Here is a 15,845-nt window from a genome sequence, read left to right as displayed (position 1 = left end):
ACAAGGGGAGCAGAACTAAGATGGGCACAAGCATAGTGATTTCAGAATGTTTATGGAAGAAGAGAACAAATCAAACCAGAGCCTTGGTTATTCCCTATGAAGGTCTGTGGTGTAATTTCATTAAAAACTTCATGGTGGAAATTGCTGCTGCCTGAAGTACAAGAAGAAAACAGCATGGAAATAGTGGAAACTCCACTTAAACATCAGAAAACTTGTTAGTGTAAGGGTGATTGAACACTGAACAGGTTGCTCAGAGAGGCTGTGATATCTCCACCATTGGAGATATTAAAAACCTGACGGGGCAAGGAACTGAGAAGATCAGGTTCGAGACTGTCTAAGGAGTCTGAACATGCACGGGTCCATGGGACCTGATGAGATGCATCTGCAGGTCCTGAGGGAACTGGTGGATGAAGTGGCCAAGCCACTACCCATCATATATGAGAAGTCATGGCAATCTGGTGAAGTTTCTGCTGACTGGAAAAGGGGAAACGTAACCTCCATTTTTAAAAATGGAAAAAAAGAAGACCCAGGGAACTACAGACCAGTCAGTCTCACCTCTATGTATGGCAATATCATAGAGCTGATCCTCCTGGAAACTACGCTAGGGCTCATTGGGAATAAGGAGGCGACTGGTGACAGCCAACACGGCTTCACTAAGGGCAAATCGTCCCTGATGAATTTGGTGGCCTTCTACGACGAGGTTACAGCATTGGTGGACAATGGAAGAGCAACTGACATCATCTACCTGGACTTGTGCAAAGCATTTGACGTTATCCCACGTGACATCCTTGTCTCTAAATTGGAGAGACATGGATTTGATGGATGGACCACTCAGTGGATAAGGAATTGGTTGGATGGTCGCATTCAAACTGTTGCAGTTAGCAGCTCGACGTACAAGTGGAGAGCGGTGATGAGCGGTGTTCCTCAGGGGTCAGTATTCAAACCAGAACTGTTTCACATCTTTGTTGGCAACATGGACAGTGGGATTGAGTGCACCCTCAGCAAGTTTGACAACGACACCAAGCTGTGTGGTGCGGTGACACACTGGAGGGAAGGCATGTCATCCAGAGGGACCTAGACAGGCTGGAGAAGTGGGCCCACGCAAACCTCATGAAGTTCAACAAGGCCAAGTGCAAGGTCCTATATGCATGGTTCGAGGCAATCCCATGCACAAATACAGGCTGGGCGATGAGTGGGCTGAGAGCAGCCCTGTGAAGAAGAGCTTGGGGGTATTGGTGGATGGAAAACTGGCTATGAGCCAGCACCATGCGCTCACAGCCCAGAACCCACCCGTGCCCTGGGCTGCAGCCAGAGCAGGGGGGGCAGCAGGGCCAGGGAGGGGATTCTCCCCCTCTGCTCCGCTCTGGGGAGACCCCCCTGCAGTGCTGGGGCCAGCTCGGGGGCCCCCAACAGCAGAAGGACACGGAGCTGCTCGAGCGGGGCCAGAGGAGGCCACGGAGATGCTGGGGGGGCTGGAGCAGCTCCCCTGGGAGGCCGGGCTGAGAGAGTTGTGGGGGTTCAGCCTGGAGAAGAGAAGGCTCCGGGGGGCCCTTCGAGCGGCCTCCCAGGGCTTAAAGGAGGCACAGGAAAGGTGGGGAGGGACTCTGTCAGGGAATGTGGTGACAGGATTAGGGATAACAGTTTTAAACGGAGAGAGGGTAGATTTATCATAAATATAAAGAAGAAATTCTTTACTGTGAAGGTGGTGAGACACTGGCCCAGGGTGGCCAGAGAAGCTGTGGCTACCTGCTCCCTGGAAATGTTCAAGTTGAGGTTGGATAGGGCTTTGGACAACCTAGTCTAGTGGAATGTGTCCCTGCCCGTGGCAGGGGGATTGTAACTAAATGATCTTTAAGTTCTCTACAAACCCAAACCATTCTGTGAACTAAGAGACATCAAAAGAAGCTGGTAGACAATATGCTTCAGGAGCGCTTCATATGAAACATAGGTAAGCTGTGAATGCCAGAGGCTTACGTGGATTCAAAATTGAATGGCTGTGTTCTTGGAAGGAAAAACATTAAGGTTCGGGGAGTACAGAGACATTCTCGCTCATTAAAAATCACTGAACTGCAAGTTCTTGGGTGGGTGGAATATACTAGAGGAGTTCCCTTGTTCCTGTGTTCTCTAGCTATCTATTTTTGCCCACATTTGTGGGTGGTACAGTGGACTAAATGGCCCTAGATGGGACACAGTGTGGCTGTTCTTAACTTTCTAATGAAGGTACCATATGAAATATCTCTACAGCATTGTATGAGGTACACATGTTGAAGTCCCATATGTTCAAAATCTCCTTTCCTTTTTTAGGAGCATCTGGAGTGGCCATTAATGCTACATAATCATAGTAGCGTCTTTCTGCCAAATGAGAAGGAGTTGTTGCTTATTGGAGGTGGTGGGAACTGCTTCTCCTTTGGGACACACCTGAATCCAGAGCCTGTCTTGTTGAACCTCAGCAACATCCTGTCCAGCCACTGACTGGGACCAAACAGGACTGAACGATGCCGCTGCACTGTGGTGAGACATCTATTCACTTGTAGGTCCACGAGCAGCAAAATGTTTCCACAAAGGTTTTGTATCCAGGATGCATTTGCAAAGGTGGGATTAGGAGGGGCAGTTACGACAAGGAGTTGCATCCCTCATCTGTCTGGTTTTTTTGTACTCTCCATGTTGCTGTAAATAAAGTATCTCAAAAGTAGCCCTGGTGATAGCAGTAGTCCTTAGAGATGAAATGAGGAACAGTACTGTGTTCAAAAGGGACGTGACTTTGCACAATGCTGACTTGGAGGTATAGTGAAGTGACTGAGTCAAAGAGCCATTGGAAATGTTCAGTCAAGCATAATTAAGTGAAAGGAAGTGTATCATAGATCAAACTTGAATGTTTCAAAAGGTCATGTCTAGTGTAGATAGGACAAACTCATGCTTCTCTGCTTCTTGTTGCTGATCTTGCAGCTCAGACCCCGATAGCTGTAGCCCTTGCTTGTTTCCTGAGAGGGTAGTGGCATACCAATAAAAGAGAGGTGAGGGAGGGTGCTACGTGAAATCATGACTCGGCCTCATTGCTAACATCTGAACTCTTCTATGCCTGGGAAAGTGCCGTGGTAAGTTTGAACACAATGTTCAAACTAGGATGATTGTGGTGGCTTGACCATGGCTGGATGCCAGGTGCCCACCAAAACCACTCTATCACTCCCCTTCCTCAACTGGACAGGGGAGAGAGAATGTAACAAAAGGCTTGTGGGTGGAGATAAGGACAGGGAGATCATTACCATCAGAGGCAGAAGAGACTCAACTTGGGAAAAGTAACTTAATTTATTGCCAATCAAATCACAGTAGAGTAATGAGAAATAAAACAAATCTTAGAACACCCTCACCCCACCCTTCCTTTCTTCCTGGGCTGAACCTTACTCCTGATTTCTCTACCTCCTCCCCTGCAGCAGCACAGAGGGGCAGGGGATGGGGGGTGCAGTCAGTTCATCTCCCATTGGTTTTGCTGCTCCTTCTTCCTCAGGAGGAGGACTCCTCACACTCTTCCCCTGCTCCAACGTGGCGTCCTTCTCACAGGAGACAGTCCTCCACAAACTTTCTCCAACATGAGTCCTCACGGGCTGCAGCTCTTCCCAAACTGCTCCAGTGTGGGTCCCTGCCACAGGCTGCAGTCCTTCAGGAACAGACTGCTCCTGCATGAGTCCCTCACGGGGTCACAAGTCCTGCCAGCAAACCTGCTCCAGCGTGGGCTCCTCTCTCCACAGGTCCTGTCAGGAGCCTGCTCCAGCGTGGGCTTCGCACGGGGTCACAGCCTCCTTCAGGCATCCCCTTGCCTCGGCGTGAGGTCCTCCATGGGCTGCAGGTAGATATCTGCCCCACCAGTGACCTCCATGGACTGCAGGGGAACAACCTGCCTCACCATGGTCTTCACCACGGGCTGCAGGGGAATCTCTGCTCTGTTACCTGGAGTATTTCTTCCCCATCCTTCTTCACTGACCTTGGTGACTGCATAGTTGTTTCTCTTGCATATTCTCACTCTTCTCTCTGGCTGCAATTGCTCTCCCCTATTTTTTTTTTCTCCCTTTCTTAAATATGTTATCACAGAGATGTTACCAGTGTTGCTGATTGGTTTGACCTTGGCCAGCAGCTGGCCCATCTTGGAGCTGGCTGGCATCGGCTCTGTTGGGCTTAAGGGAAGCTTCTAGCAGCTTCTCACAGAAGCCACCCCTATAGCCCCCCCTGCTACTAAAACATTGCCACAGAAACCCAATACAGTGATGTTCTTGAGAAGAGACATACACTTCTGTCTGTATGTATTTTATGCAGGATGACCAAATTAATTCAGGGAGGTTTTTGTTTTGGGGAAACCTACTAGAGACTCCTGGGAGTATAAACTAGAAAATGAGAAAGGGAGATCTCTAAGCTATTGCAGTACCAAAACTGGTTGAGGCTGCTGATTGGGATCGCGTCTGTAGGCATACAAAAATCAAATTGCCTTCTGAATTCTTCAATGAGAAGAAGTGTTTATAAGCCTGTGAAATTATGGAGAAGGTGGAATAATTTCAGTGGCTCTTCATGGCTTCTACTGGCTGTGGTAAGGAAAGGGGTACACAAAGCAAAGTGCCTTTGAGAGCACTGTCCTGGGTTTGAGTGAGTGGTGGAGTTTTTTTGGTGGCAGGGGAGGGGGCTATCGGGGCGGCCCCCTGTGAGAAGTTTCTCGAAGCTCCCCCAGCTCCAAGTCAGCTCCACTTCTGTTTGGAAAACTGAGCCCATCAGCTGCGCCTCTGCGATAATGTGTTTAAGAAGGGACGTGGTGACGGGCAGTGGGACTGGTGAGGAGGAGTTGCCGCAGCTGCATGAACACCAAGGTCAGTGGGGGAACGGAGGAAGAAAGGAGGGGGGAGGTGTGCCGGAGCAGAGACCCCCCTGTATCCTGTGGTGAGACGGCAGGGCGGCCCCCCCTGCCACCCATGAAGATCTAGAGTGGAGCAGACATTGATTTATGGCCTGTGGCTTCTGCCTGATTGATCAAGGTGCTGTGCCCGAAGAAGGCCGGGGTCTCATGGGAAAAGGCAGCCCCGCTGCTGTAATTCAGCGCTGGGAGGATTGCAGCGTGCGGGGGAGTCCCACGCCGGAGCAGCTCGGGAAGGGCTGCAGCCGTGGGAGGGAATCCAGTCGGAGGAAGTTAGTGACCCATGACGGAGCAGTGTGGGGAACGCTGCGGCCCATGGGAGGGACTCATGTTGGAGAAAGTCTGTGGATGACTGTCTCCTGTGAGAGGGGGACCACAGTGGAGCAGGGGGAAGTTCCAGAAACTCCCCCCACCGAAGATAAAGGAAGTAGCAGCATTGACTGCACTCCCAATTCCCTGCCCCTGTGCCACTGGGGGAGGAGGTAGAGATATCGGGAGCAGAGCAGAGCCCGGGAAGAAGGGAGGGGTGGGGGGAAGGTGCTCTCAAGATGTGGTAATGCTTCCCACTGCCCTACTCAGTTTAGTGTTGTTGTTAGTGTCTGTAATAAATCTATATTCTCTTTTTCTTCCCCTAACAAGTCTGCCTTTTGCCTGTGACCATAATGGGTGATTTTTCCCTCACTGTCCTATCTCAAATCCCAAGCCAGGCCTATTTTCTCCTCAGTGCTGAGGAGGAAGGGATGAGTGAGTGGCTGTGTGGTACTCAGCTGCCCTCTGAGCAAAAGCCACAGCGATGTAAGGTATTGATCAAAATGCCATTTATTGAAGGTAAGACCAGAAGGAAAAAGAGTATAATATAGGTAATCTTATGTCCCCTCAGCTGCTGGGAACATGGAGTTGTGCTGAGTTAGAGGGACCTCTGATCCGGGAGTAGCATGCAGTTCAGATCCTGCCTATGGACAGGTTCCACCACTTGGTTTCTTTAGCTCTTATTTTCATACAACAAAATGGTACTATTCATCATTTCTGCTGTCAAACAAAAGGATGTTTACAGCAGTGCTCTGCACTTACTCTCTTGTTGCCTTGAATACTGCTTTTTCCTTTTTGTGCTTCCTGGGGCTCTCCCTCTAACTTTCAGCAAACTGCTTTCAAGAGCTGTGATATACCTGCTACCCAGCTCTCGGTAGCCCCAGTTCGGGGGCTAATGGTGATGGCCCCCTGTTCCCCATGGGATACAGCTGTGGGAGCTGGTTGTACCAGCTGCAACAGAGGTTGGGCATGGGAGACTGTGCTGCTCACAGGCACCACACACTGGCTGGGGCTGTGCTGCTCAGGGTCCACGTGTTGCAGTCAGTCTGGCCCAAGCGTTGCCAGCAGGGATCGAGACCGTTGCTGAAACCGCAGAGAAGATGAGCAGGGGCCTGTGTTTGGCGCTGCAGGTCCGCCACGGAGAATGTCCCAGGTGAGGTGACACAGGGTGGGGGAGCCAGGGCATGCCCCAGCACAGGGAGAACTGCAGTGGGGCTGGGGGAGATGCAGCACCGGAGTGGTGAGCAGCGAGGGGCCGCGGTGGGGGGGGAGGTGGCGGTGCCAGGGCCACAACCAGGTGTGCGAGGATGTCTGGGCAGTAGGACCAGCCTGGAGGGCGTCCGGGTTGGGGCAGGGGCGCGGTGGGCCAGAGTAGCGCTGCAGGGAAGCCTGGGTCAGGTCGGGGACGCGTCAAAGCAGAGGGGGATCGCGAGGAGAAGGATGCCGCGGGGTAGGCCGCGGGGCCTGGGCGAGTTCCTCCGTGTGTGCCTGCTAGAGCGGTACCGGGGACGGGCAGGGGCCGACGGCGGGTGAGCCCCAGGCCGGCGCGGCGGCTCCCGCGGCTGAGCTCGGGGCTCTGCGGCGACCCCCGCGTCCCGCTCGGGGTGGGAGCAGCGCGGGGGAACGGGCGGCGTCCCGGAGCGCGAAGAGCCGCCCCGGCCCGCGGCACGCCGGGCAGTGACGGCTTCCGGGTGGCCGCGCTGCCGGCGAGGCATGCCGGGAGATGAGGGTCCCCCCCCCACCTGAAAACGGCCGAGCAGCCATGATGGCCGGCAAGGCATGCCGGGAGATGTAGTCCCTGGGCACGAGGGCTAGCGGGCCGCAACGTTGGCTTGCTCAGCTTACAGGGAGCTGTGGTCTTCGGGCGCTGGGCTTCCTTAGAGGCCGTACTGAGACGCGCAGTATGCCGCGAGGTGTATTTTAATGGCAAGGATGATAATTCAAAGATGTATGACCGGAACAGCCTGGAATGCCAGGAAGATCTCCCTAAAACGCAGAAGTGCCCATTAGTCCCCTGAAAGTGTAACTCTAGGGATCATAGGACCTCCCAAAACACTGGAAGTGCACGTTGGTTCAGCAGAAGTTGTTCTCTAGGGACCAGAAGCCTTCCCAGTAACCCAAAAGTGCCTCTTAGTCCTCTGAAAGTGGAACTCTGTGGGCTGAGAAACCTGTTAATCCTATGGAAGTCGGTCACTATTGGCCGAAAGTCCTGCAAAACTACCAAAAGCAGCCCGATCTAAAATGGAAGTTCTACTAAGAAACTACATGATGACACCAGAACTGAGTTCTACAGGAATGGAAGTTGTCCATAATAGCCACTAAGTAGTCTGAAATCCACTGGAATGGAGTTGGACTGAAACTGAAAGTCAGCCACAATTAACTGGAAACAATGTTAAAGAGACTGAAAACACAACCTAAACCACGAGAAAAGCCAAAAATAGAAACTGAAGAATGCAAGATAAGCAAAAATATCCCCCCAAACCCCAGCACCCTAAATCTCTCCGTAAGCTATCACTCAGCATCCGGATGATTTGTTTGATACTGTTTTTGCAGATGCAGAGGGGCAAGCCATGCACCAAAGGGCCACAGAGGAAAGGCAGGCAGAATGCCATGAGAAGGTGGGTTGGCACATGGTGTAGGAGGGAAGATATGACTGGTGGCTATATGACTAGCTTATAGATTCTTTGGGTGTTTTGTTTTGTTTTTTTGTTTGGTTGGTTTTGGTTTGGTTTGGTTTGGTTTTAGTTTTGTTTTTGGTTTTGATTTTTTTTTTTTTTTTAATATTTTGAAGGTACAAAGCAATGAGCAAAGTGGGATATCAGCACCAGAGCTGACTTAGGCAAGGTAAGCAATGACTAGTGAGCTCAAGTAGCAGTTATTTTTCAGGTGTCATATTGTTGGTGAAGTTGGAAGCATCCCATGCTGGTTTTGTTTTAGAGGTGATGCACAATCCTCAAGGTGGCAGCCCAAAACGGTGGACACCGGGCAGGCAAGTGGTCAAAGTAAAGGAGCAGGAGGTAGGAATCACTGTGTGATGTGGTTTCAGGCAGTAGCTCAGCTTGTGCCTCTTGCTTCAGTTTTTGTAGGTGCTGCCCACAGCCTTGGAGGGGTGAAGCTGTACACTGATGAGCAGTCCAAGAAGGTGAGGTGCTTGTTGGCTGGGTCAGTGTCTAAGAGCAAAATATTATATGGCAACCCAGTTAAGCATTTACCTTTGGTTTTGCAGGTGCTGTGCAGGCTGCCTTTGGAACTGGATGAGCACTTGAGGTGAGCTGGATAGTAGAGAAGAGGAGCTTGGGGCTGGTGATTTCCTGCAATTGCAATGGTAGTTTTCTGGCTTTTGGTATCTTAGATGCCACAGGTGGTGAAGGCTGCAGCATCGGATTCTGGAATCAGTGCAGAGCAGGTGAGCAGAATGCCATGGCGCTTCTGAAGGGGAGGGGTGTTGTGGAAGGGGTCTGTGACAACTAACATGATGTTTACTTCTGCTTACACTTTTTGTGCAGATGATGAAGAGCCACCTGGCAACTGCAGGAATATCCATGTTAGCTGATGTGGTTTTTATTAAGGATGGATTCAGACCCCTGGCCCTCTGAAAGCTAAATTGAGGGACCAGGGTTGTGGAGGGACTGGGAGGAGGGGACAAGATTGGGAATTGAAGGGAGGGGTTTCAAAGCTTGTGGAGGGGAGAAGGCTGGCAAAGGGAGCAGGCTCCCTTTCAGCACAAGTCTAGTGCAGACAGGGCAGTTTCAGCCCGTGTCTGCTCCGTAGTTTGTGTAGTCTGTCTTCTGTGTCTATAGACCTTCCTCGGTTCTCAATGTCCTCGTTGCTCTTTGCACTCAAGGAGTGTGGCACATGCCTCAGGCGCCATCCCTAGGGTCTCAGATCCCCGTACTCATTGGCATAGTGCCAAGTGGGTGCTGCTTCTCTTGCATTAGAAGCTTACACTGTGGATAGGCCTTGTGTCTCTGAAGTTTCGGGTTGGTCCTCTTTCGTGGTGACGTTCCAGGCTGTGTCAGCAGCTCTGCTCTCTAGGCATCTATTTTCATGGACTGGGACTTCTTCCCTGCTTCCCTCCATTCTTAGGTCTTGAAGCCTGTCTTCTTGTGCATTGATCATCTCAGCTTTGACAGTAACTTCTTCTAACAGGCTATTATGTCCAACTCTTCCTGGGGCTGCTGTAGAGCCTCCTTGCCTCACCGTCGCAGCACTTTATGTCATCTTGCCTGACCAAGTCTCTGGTCCAGGAGTCATTCTTCTTGCTGAGAGTTTTTTCTCATCTGTGAGTCACATTGTTTGTAGGGTTCTGTGTAGTGTTGGTCGGTGCATGTGTGTGTTTGGCTTGAAGCTGCTCTGCCCGAGGGTTGTAGAGTTGGGGGTGGATGGAATAGCAACAAGAGTCTATGGTTAATATGTCGCTATGCCTAGACTGTTTAGGCAATGGTCGTCCAGTCATCTCGGATCGAGTATTCATCGGCAGGCTGTGTGGACAGTCATTTCAATATTGTTTTATGGAGATGATTGGAGCATGTGGGAGGGGCTGTTCTGCAGTAGTGAAGCAGATTGAGTCTCAAAGGTGTTAACGCTTGTAGGTGTGGAGCTGACAGTTCGGTGTGGGAATTGGTTTTGTTTTTTCAGTGGCAGGCTGTAGTTAGACTCTAGATGGTATTCCTAGCTGGAATCAAGACCTCGGGATTTCTTAAGCTATCATTTGGTATCTCGGTGACTCATCTACTAATTTTTTTCAGGTGCAGAGGGATGAGATGCACACCAGAGTGATGGAGGAGGTGAGCAGAGCTCCGTTAGGTGGGTCAGTGAGTGGTGTAGGAAGATGAGACTGGTGCTATGACTAGCTTATAGGTTTTCTTTTTGTGGTTTTTTTTTTTTTTTTTTTTCATGTTGATGATGGAAAGCTGTGAGCAAAGTGGGATATTGGCACCAGAGCTGCCTTGAGCAAAGTGAGCAAGGACTAGGGGCCTGAAGTAGCAATTGTTTTCCAGGTGTCCTATCGTTGAGGAAGTTAGAAGCATCCCTTGTTGTTTGTGTCTTACAGGTGGTGTGCAAGCCTCAATGTGGCAACCTGTAAACTGCAGAGATACGGTGGGTGAGCAGCTAAAGTAAAGGAGCAGGAGATGGCAATTGGTGTGGGCAGGTGGCAGTTTCGGGCAGTATCTCAGCATGTGTGCCTTCCTTTGGTTTTGGCAGGTGCCGCAGGTAGCCTCGGAGGGGCAAAGTCGCATGCTGCTAGGCAGTCCAGGAAGGTGAGGAGGTTGTTGGCTGGGCTGGTGTCTAATAACAAAGTATTATATGGCAACTTGGTTAAGCATTTACCTCAGTTTTGCAGGTGCTGTGGGAGCCACCTTTGGAATTGGATGAGCCTTTGAGGTGAGCTGTGACAGTAGCGAGGAGGATCGTGGGCCTTATGCTTACAAGCACAATGGTAGTTTTGTCCCTTGGGATCTTAGGGTACCAAAAAGTGATGATGGCCACAGTGTCTGACTCTGAAATGAGTAGGTGAGCAGAGCTCCATGGTGCTTCTGAGGGAGGTGTCGTGGATGATGTAGGCATTGACTGGTGTGATGCTGACTGCCAGCTCTGTTTTGTCTTTTGCCTTTATGTTTTTTTATTGCAGGTAGAGAAGAACCTGGCCACTGCAGGAACATCCCAGTTAGCTGATATGTTTCTTTTTGTTAAGGATGCATTCAGACCTCCATCCCTCTGAAAGCTAAATTGAGGGACTGGGGCTGGGAGGAGGGGACAAGGTTGGGAATTGCAAGGAGGGGTTTGAAAGTTAGTGTAGGGGAGAGGGCTGTCCAGGAACAGCACCCTTTGGGCAGGCAAAGGGAGCAGATTACTTTTCAGCACAAGACTACCATGTGCCAGGCAGGGCAGTTCCAGATGGTGTCTGTGTTTGTGTAGTCTGTGTCTTAGATCTTCCTCAGTCCTCAACGTCCTTGTTGATCTTTGCTCAACAAACACAACACGTGCCTTGGGCCTCCTCCCTAGGGTCTCGAATGCCTGTCCTCATTGACATGGTGCCAGTTGGATGCTTCATGTTCTCAGGTTTCAAGCATAAAGCACAGATAGATCTTGGAAGTTTCCAGTCAGTTCCCTTTTGCAGCTTCGTTCCAGGCTGTGGCATCAGCTCTGCTCTCTAGGCATCCATTTTCACGGTCTGGGAAGTCTTCTCTGCATCCTTACGTTCTTAGGTCTTGAAGCCAGTTGTTTTGCACATTTGTCATGTCTGTTTTGACCGTAACTTCTTGGAACAGGCCATTGCGTTTGACCCTTTCTGGAGCTCCCGTAGAGCCTCTTAGCCTCATGGTTGCGACCATCTAGGTCTTATTGCACGACAGCATCTCGCATCCAGGCATCATTCTTCTCACTTAGAGGTTTCTCTCATCTTTGAATCACACTGTGTGTAGCATGTTTTGTGTAGAGTTGGTCTGGGCATGTGTGTTTGGCTTGGAGCTGTTCTGCCTGGGCAGTGTAGAGTCAGGGGTAGGTGGAAGAGTGATAGAAATGTGTGGTTAATAGACTGATAAGGCTGGACTGTTTATGCAGCATTTGTACAGTCACCTTGGGCCAAGTAGCCACCGGCCGGCTGTGTGAACAGTCATTTCCAGAGTGTTTTAAGGAGGTGATTTGAGCTACCTAAGAGGGGCTGTTCATCAGTAGTGAAGCAGATTGATTCTGAGATGTTAAGGCTTGTAATTGTGGGCCTTACAGTTTGGTATGTGGGGGATGGTTTTGTTTTGTTTTACCGCCAGGCTGTAGTTGGACTCCAGACGGTATTCCTAACCGGAATCAAGACCTCGGTATTTCTTAAGTTATCACTCTGCATTTTTTTCAGGTGCAGAGGGATAAGATGCATGCCAAAGTGACAGAGGAGGTAAGCAGAGTGCTGTGAGAAGGTGTGTCAGTGAGCGGTGTCGGAGGGAAGATGGGACCGGTGCTATATGCCTAGCTTATAGGTTTTGGTTTTGTGGTTTTCTTCTTTCTTTGAAGGTGTGAAGTGGTGAGCAAAATGGAATATTGACACCAGAGCTGGCTCAGGCAAGCTGCCTTTGGAATTGGATGAACACTTGAGGTGAGCTGGGGTAGCAGCGAGGAGGATCACGGGGCTGGTGACATGTGCAACGATAATTTTGTCTGTTTGGAATCTTGGGTTCTATAAGCAACAACGACCGTAGTGTCTGACTTTGGAATTGGTGCAGAGCAGGGTGAAGGGAAGTGACACAGTGCTTCTGAGGAGGGGCATGTTGTGGATGATGTAGGCACTGACTGCTGTGGTACTGACTGTCAGCTCTGTTTTGTCTTTTGTTTTGTATTGCAGGTGATGAAGAGGAAGCAGGCAACTAAAGGGACATCCCTGTTAGCTGATGTGTTTTTTCTGTTGAGGATGGATTCAGACCTCTGGGCCTTTGAAAACTATGATGAGGGGACCAGGGCTGGAGAGGGGCTGGGAGGAGTGGACAAGGTCAGGAGCTGCAGGGGGGGCTATTAAAGTTAATGTAGGGGAGCGTGCTGTCCAGGAGCAGTCTCCTTTGGGCAGGCAAGGGAGTGGGTTACTTGTCAGCATGACACTAGTTTGTGTTGGGCAGGGCAGGTTCCAGCCTGTGTCTGCGCATGTAGCTCACGTAGTCTGTCTTGTGTCTTATACCACACTGTCCTCAGGTTTTGATGTCTCCATAGCTCTTTGTCGTCAGCAGGCACCTCAGTAGCCCTCCTGAGAACCTTCAGTGCATTGCTTCCCTGGCATAGTGCCTGCCGAGCCCTTCTTGTCTAGCAGTTGTTGCCTAAAGGACGGATTTGCCTGGTCTGTTTTGCATTGTAGATGTTCTTGAGCGGTCACCTCTTGTGCTGCTGAGCTAGGCGATGCCTGCAACTCTTCTGTTGAGAGTTCTGTTTGCACACAGTAGTCTTCTGGGGTTTCATCCCCGTGTCCTCAATGATCTTAAGTCTCAAAGCCCAGCTTCTCAGGTATCCATCATTCCGGTTTTGACGGTAGCTTTCTCTCACAGGTCACAGTAGTTGCCTCTCATTCCGGGGCCACTATAAAGCATCTGCACTGTCGTGGCACTGTAGAGCTCCTCTGCTGGTGGCATCTCCCCTAGGGTGGCAGTTCTCTCTCACGGTCTTCTCGTGTCTCACAGTCATGTTGTTTGTGGTGTCTGTCTGTGTCAGGGTTGGAGCTGCCCTGCCCGGGGGTGTAGCAATACTAAAGACAAAGTTAGCATAGCTTTACGGTTGCATAGTAATTTGTTGATCTGCCCCGATCCTTTTGGCAAAGACTATATGGTCCATCTCTGGGCAAATAGCTGTAGACAGCTGCCAGAGTTGGTTTCATTGTGTTTGGACTCTGGCCTACTGGGAGTGATGGTCTGTGTGGCAGCTGGGCGGGTTGAATCTTAAAGGATTCATGATTTGGGTTTCTCAGGTGCAGAGTGACGAGCCGTGTGCCGCCGGGTGACAGAAGAGGTAAGCAGAGTGCTGGGCAAAGGCGGGCCGGTGTCCGATGTCAGAGGATATGTGTGACTGATGGCTGTTTTGGGTTTATTTGCTAGGTGTGAATAGATGAGTGAAGTGGGATATCTGTACCGGAGCAGACTTTAGCAAGGTAAGTGGTGACCGGCGTGCCAAAGTAGTAGTTTTCTGAGGTGTCATACACTCCCTATTATGAACATACATATCCCTATCCTATAGGGATATATAGGGATGGGGAATGTAGACCAAAGAATCTGAGTCTGAGCAGCTGAGGTAAAGCAGCAGAGGAGAAGCGCTGCGAGCAGGCTGAGGATTTGGGTGGCATCTTACCATGTGCTTATTCCTCTGTTTTTTGGCAGGTGCTGCATTCCTTTCCAGAGGGTTGAAGCTGCACAGCTAGGAGCAGTTTGAGAAAAGGCAAAAGTTAAGTGGTCCGCTTGGGCAGAATTGCCGAGGGTCCGTGCAACTGTGATGTATTACTTTGAAAGCTGGAGCAGAGCAGGTGAGTGCAGCTGTTCAGGGCTGTGCTCTCAGGGATGAAGCGTGTATTAAACAGCTTTGTTTTGTTTGCGCAGGTAACAGAGTGGCATGAAGTGATTAAAGGAACCTCGTATTTAGGCGACAAGGCCATGATCAAGGATGGCTACTGAGCATGGACCGTGACATGTGGCACCATGAAAGCTAAGTAGTGGGACAAATCTGTGGGGAGTGGAGTCCATGTGTGTCCAAACGTTGGCATAACGGGAGGGTTAGTCTGTGGGGAGTCAGCCTTGTGCAAGTGGAGGGAGTGATATGTCTCGTGACATGTGTGCCCTGGCAAAGCAGCTCTGGGATGAGCGGGTGGAGTTGTGCAGCATGTCTAGAGTGTGTTCATCATACGTGTTCCTTAGTTACCTGACGCGTTGATGTTTGTCTTGGCCTTCATGTCTGAGAAGCCTCGGGCATACTCATCCTACTGCAGTGACGATAGCCATCCGTTGCATCTCTGCGGCCTCCCGTTATCGGCGCAGTGCCAATTATGACTCGTTTAGCAGTGTGACACAGAAGCTCAGTGTTGCCCGTCTGGTTTAGCGTTGTGGGTGCATTTGGCCAGCCTTTCTTGCAGCTCTGGCTTGGGCCTAACCATCAGGTCTCATCTTGATGACACCCTCTCTCGAGACTGCTTCCAGAGTACTTCCTATGTCATCCCAGTCTTCAGTCTTTCCCAGCAATTTGTCTCCATCGGTCACGGCAGGTTTATCAGGCCAGGCTGGAGTGTTTGCCTCACGTGGCCTCGGCACTGTTGTGCGTGCTGTCAGGCTGTGTTTTCTGGTCTGGCATCAACTCTACTCTGTCTGGTATTTTCGCATCCTTAGGTCATGTTCGTAGTTTGTATAGTGTGTGTGTGAGGTGGAGCTGCTTTGTCTGTATAGCAATTCTTGTTGATGTTGGAACGATCCAAGCGTGGGATGATGTGATGATGAGCATGGCCTGTTTGGGTGGAGGTTGTAGAAGCTGGTTTTGGGGATAGCCTGTAGCTATTGGTGAGCAGGTCCTAGAGTCCTTTCTTTTATCTTTTGCAGGTGTCACCGGGACATTCGGATTCTGGGAGCAAATCCTTCCGTGAGGCTTGCTGGAGCGTGCACTTCAAAGAACAGGAGGAGTAGAAGTGGTGCAAAGAGGGAAGCATATCCCTGTGCTTCCAGTTAGGAAGGGTAATGCTGTGAAATCATGTGGACTGGTGATGTTGTGTTGAGGTGCACGGTGATGCAGTTCCAGGGATGGTTATGGAATTGGGGTGATCTGCCACTCTGGCACGTGATGAAATGGATAAGTTTTGAGTGAGGGATGGAATGAGCAGATGCCAAATGAGTGTTAGTTTTGGAATGTGTCTATCCTTGTAGGTGTGGATTTCTTTTATTTCAGGTTGTACTGAATGTAGAGGTAGTTAATGTTTTCTTAACAATAAATAAAAAAACCCCTCAAGCTGGGTGGTGTGTTTTGATTGTGTCTAAGTTGTTGGGTTTTGGTTTGGGTGTTGTGTTTGGGTTTTGTTATTTTTTTTTCAGTTTTTCCCTGTGGGCTGTATGTGGAGTTGAGACTTTTTTTTTCAGACACTGTAGGAAGAAAACCAGCCAGCCCAGCTGTGAGACTGTATTGTTTTCTTTCCCAGCTG

General features: G+C 50.3%; 1 protein-coding gene across 7 annotated transcripts in view; it reads left to right on the top strand.

The window, feature by feature from the left end:
* LCMT2 (leucine carboxyl methyltransferase 2) overlaps nucleotides 1–15,674 on the top strand; it is a 36,266-nt gene extending 20,592 nt beyond the window's left edge. The window contains exons 14-30 of one of the 7 annotated variants that reach the window (XR_006165413.1): nucleotides 2,305–2,511; nucleotides 7,757–7,821; nucleotides 7,995–8,047; nucleotides 8,141–8,205; nucleotides 8,281–8,345; nucleotides 8,430–8,470; nucleotides 8,556–8,609; nucleotides 9,952–9,990; nucleotides 10,257–10,303; nucleotides 10,409–10,588; nucleotides 12,057–12,095; nucleotides 12,212–12,293; nucleotides 12,540–12,683; nucleotides 13,644–13,684; nucleotides 13,771–13,823; nucleotides 14,050–14,192; nucleotides 14,266–15,674. Coding sequence is in view for 2 of the 7 variants with exons in the window: in XM_042793450.1 (XP_042649384.1) it covers nucleotides 2,305–2,472 (168 nt within the window). In the remaining 5 variants the exon portion in view is untranslated. Of the gene's footprint in view, nucleotides 1–2,304; nucleotides 2,693–7,756; nucleotides 7,872–7,994; nucleotides 8,048–8,140; nucleotides 8,346–8,429; nucleotides 8,471–8,555; nucleotides 8,610–8,709; nucleotides 9,441–9,951; nucleotides 9,991–10,256; nucleotides 10,304–10,408; nucleotides 10,589–12,056; nucleotides 12,096–12,211; nucleotides 12,294–12,539; nucleotides 12,684–13,643; nucleotides 13,685–13,770; nucleotides 13,824–14,049; nucleotides 14,193–14,265 lie in introns of those variants that run through there. The other 6 variants (XR_006165412.1, XR_006165411.1, XR_006165414.1 and 3 more) reach the window with 6 other exon arrangements.
* The last annotated feature ends 171 nt before the right edge of the window (nucleotides 15,675–15,845 follow it).

This window comes from Tyto alba, unplaced genomic scaffold (assembly GCF_018691265.1).
Source record: "Tyto alba isolate M040663 unplaced genomic scaffold, T.alba_DEE_v4.0 Super-Scaffold_2, whole genome shotgun sequence".
Classification (NCBI taxonomy): domain Eukaryota; kingdom Metazoa; phylum Chordata; class Aves; order Strigiformes; family Tytonidae; genus Tyto; species Tyto alba.
This window is presented reverse-complemented; position numbering and strand designations above follow the sequence as displayed.